This window comes from Parambassis ranga, chromosome 2 (genome assembly GCF_900634625.1).
Source record: "Parambassis ranga chromosome 2, fParRan2.1, whole genome shotgun sequence".
Lineage (NCBI taxonomy): Eukaryota > Metazoa > Chordata > Actinopteri > Ambassidae > Parambassis > Parambassis ranga.
The window spans coordinates 45,167,812-45,171,348 of record NC_041023.1 but is presented as its reverse complement, the minus strand read 5'-3'; the positions used below and the strand labels follow the sequence as shown (position 1 = coordinate 45,171,348).

General features: G+C 43.4%; 1 protein-coding gene across 2 annotated transcripts in view; it reads right to left on the bottom strand.

The window, feature by feature from the left end:
- Window positions 1-2,340: 2,340 nt before the first annotated feature.
- LOC114449022 (solute carrier family 2, facilitated glucose transporter member 3-like) overlaps window positions 2,341-3,537 on the bottom strand; it is an 8,974-nt gene continuing 7,777 nt past the window's right edge. For both annotated transcript variants that reach the window (XM_028426335.1, XM_028426344.1), the window contains one exon: window positions 2,341-3,529. In XM_028426335.1, coding sequence (XP_028282136.1) covers window positions 3,194-3,529 — 336 coding nt within the window. In that variant the 3' untranslated portion in view covers window positions 2,341-3,193. The remainder of the gene's footprint in view (window positions 3,530-3,537) is intronic.

Genomic DNA, 3,537 nt, shown 5'->3' with positions numbered 1-3,537 from the left:
CATCACAGCTAATCTGTGAAGTTAGCTAACAGTCAAATCCACTTAGCTTCATGCTAGTGCTAATACTACTCAGCAAGCAGGGAAGCTAAGCTTAGCCTGTTAGCCTTAACCTGTAGCTCAAATGCTTTAAAATGCTATTAGTTGGCCTATTTTTTTAGCTGATAAAGTTATTTGAAAATGGTAAGCTAGCCAGTTATGCAGCTGGATCACGTATAGGGACTTCAGCCAAAAATGTTGCTAATATTAGCTTAGCTACACTGCATCATGTTTATCTTGTATTCACTAACAGGTCATTAGCTAATGTAGCAGCCAGCTCTGTACGCCATGACGGCGATAGGTTTGTTTTGCTAAGCCAGCAAGGTAAGCTACGTTTCTATTTATACCTCGTTACCTTAAACTGTAAGTCGATAATAGCAAGCTAGCCAATTTAGCAGCCCAGGGAGCTAAATACAGCCAAAATTATGCTACTAATAACGTCAAAAACCAAGAAAGCTAACCAAGTAAGTAAGCTAAACTTAGCAGCTAGCGGTTAGCGAGTGAAAGCATTTTAATTTCATATCAGACTCAGTTTGGTTGTGTTATACCCCGTTCACACTGGGGAAAAAAATGTGGCTTAAGCAGGATTCGGCCGCATCCAGATCAATCCAGATGTGTTTTCTTCCGAGTGTGAACACCTCGAATCCGGCTGTATCCAGTTTGATTTCAATCCGGCTAGATCCACTCACGAGAGGTGGATCTAGCCAGATTGGCTCAAATGTGGCTCAGGTGTGAACGCAAATGTGGCGAGCGAATCCGGTTAGCGACATGCTACTTCCGGTTCACGGGGCGCGACACGGGACACAAAACCGCATGACGCATGCGCACACGCGGTCCTACCTCAGCGTGAACGGACTCTGTATATTACGAGGCGCCACCTAGTGGTTTGGAGGACAGCAATTGTGTGCTAGCCAGATTTGAACCAGGTCTGAACACATCCAGCTTAAAGGCTGTCTGGGCTCGATCCTACTCTAGCTGGAATGACTTTCTCCAGTGTGAACGGGGCCTTAAAGAAGCTTTTTTTTGGGAGAGGGGCGCACACACACACACACACACACACACACACAGAACATCACTATCATCTACAAACACAGTGCATTAAAGCCTCACACTGTGAGAAATATTCATCTTAACAAGCCTGACTTCCTGTTTGCACGTGTTCCCACTCAGCATCTCACACTCTCTATAAAATACTTGTCAAGGTAAATATGTTCCCAGTGAAGCCTGGAATAAATAATACAGAAATATGTGATCCACACAGTCACGGCAGAATATACAAAATATACTTTGTGTCACACAAACACCACACACACCGTACAACGTCAATAATACATCGGTCTGTCATGGCTGACATGGCTACACATGGCTGACAATAAAAAAGACAAATACAACAGGACAACAGGGCCGGATTTAAAGATGGATTCATAATTATTTTTTGCTAAAAGCTGTTGTTATCCAGCGTCAGACTTTTTTAGAGGTTATAGAGCTCCTGTAATAATAAAAAATATTATATAATCATGTGTTCAGTGCATTTAGGAACTTTGGGATATTTGAAAGCATTCTCTTTGTTGGATCAGAATAAAACTGATCGAGCACAGGACCAGAGCTGCAGCCCCTCAGGTTCTCTGAGACAACAGAAGGAACGCTTCCATACAAGTGACAAGTTAAAAAATTAATTTCCGACCAATCAGCCACGACCTGCATTTTTTCTTTAGTTCAGTACAACCTTAAATATCTCAAATAGTTTTATCCAAACAGAATAAACACTGTTTAAAGTGCCAGGCTCTGAGAACTCGCTCTTTGGCGACACCTGTGGTAACAAGTGGTAACTGCAGGTGGGTTTTTAATAAATGCTAACACTCTGGGAGACATGTAACAGTTATTTGAAGATAAACATCTTTCAGACTGCCACTTATATAAAAAAAAAACATAAAATCCTTTCAAAATAAAAGCACCACACTCCAAGTATTTTCAATATGACATCACATCAGGACCAACATCTGGTTTAACACATAAGAAAGTCAAAGTATATAGAGTCCTTACTGTGTGAAAATTAAAAATAACATGCAAAGTATTATATATTTATATTATCATCATGTGTGTTTTTTTTTAACCCTTTCAGCCCCGGCTGGCTGAAGGTTCTACAGAGATTGCACATTTTATCTTATTATCTATGCTAGGATCAGCTGGCCAGGAACACGCTCCGGTAAATACAGTGTTTAGATGATTACTGTGTCACATGAAGCGCTGATTGTGGCTCTGCTAGCTCTGGTAGCTGGACTGGAACTAGCACTACATCTGCCTTCTAACTATAGATCTCATACAAAAATCAACTTCTATGGTAATATATATATATATATTTATATATACTATAATAATTAATATGTCCCTTCAACACAAAAATAAATACACATTGCACATAACCCTACTGTGAAAATAATGCAGTCAGGATGTGTACAGGGCTAACATTCGTAGGCTAGTCTTGATTCTACAAAGCAATAATCCACAGGAAGAAATGAGGGATTACCACCAGGGGTGGCGCCAAACTCCACCCACAATCCTGTGGATTACAGCTTCAATTTCATATCTGGCTCATCAGAAAGTCCGAATTCTGACTCTTTCAAATCAGGATTCAGAGCTCAAAGAGAGGAAAAAATCAGAAATCTGACTTTAAAATCAGAATTAACATCGTTTTTACAGTGGCCCTAATCCTAATCCTGCTCTATAGATTTGGGTTCAGTTAAAGGAGAGTACTTTGGAATCGCTAATAATCTGCATGTTAAAAATCTTTAATAAAGTGATTATTATATTGCACTAGAACAGCAGGAATGTTGAATTAAAGTCGTCTCCACCCATCGTTGCTCACACCACCCGGACCTGTCGTGTTTATGGTGACTCGTGTGTGCTCGTGGAAGCTCCGTCACTGTCGGTGATGAACGTTTGATCTGACCCTTTAAACGTCGCCGCCCTGACCGGACACACACACAGCTTCACTCTGAATGAGTGCCGCTGAGTTCCTGGGAATGTACTGAAAATCTGGAAGCATGACCCGTTGGAGGCCAAAGCCGAGAAACCGATAACGCCGCTGCTCGCTCTACGCCCATTACAAAAAGAAACGTTTCCTCTGGTTCAACGATGGGAAGATCTCAAACTACACCTACACCTGCTCTACGCTCTCTGCTGCTGCTCCGCCCTGTTTACTGTCGAGGGGCGTGGTCTCGGCTGTCGGAGGCGGAGCCGCAGCCGGTGCCTCCACCAACGGAACCTTTTCCTTCACCGGTGAGGCGGGGAGCGGCGTGGCGGTGGCGGCGGCGCTGGCGCTGGCAGGAGGGTCCTCAACAGAAGAGGAGGCCGGAGGCGAGGCGTTGCCAAAGCCACGTGCGATCTCATCAAAGGTCTTACCCTTCGTCTCCGGGACTTTGATGAAGGTGAAGATGAAGAAGAGGATGAGGAAGGCAGTGAAGATGAGGAAGACCCACGGCCCGCACAGCTCCTGAGGAG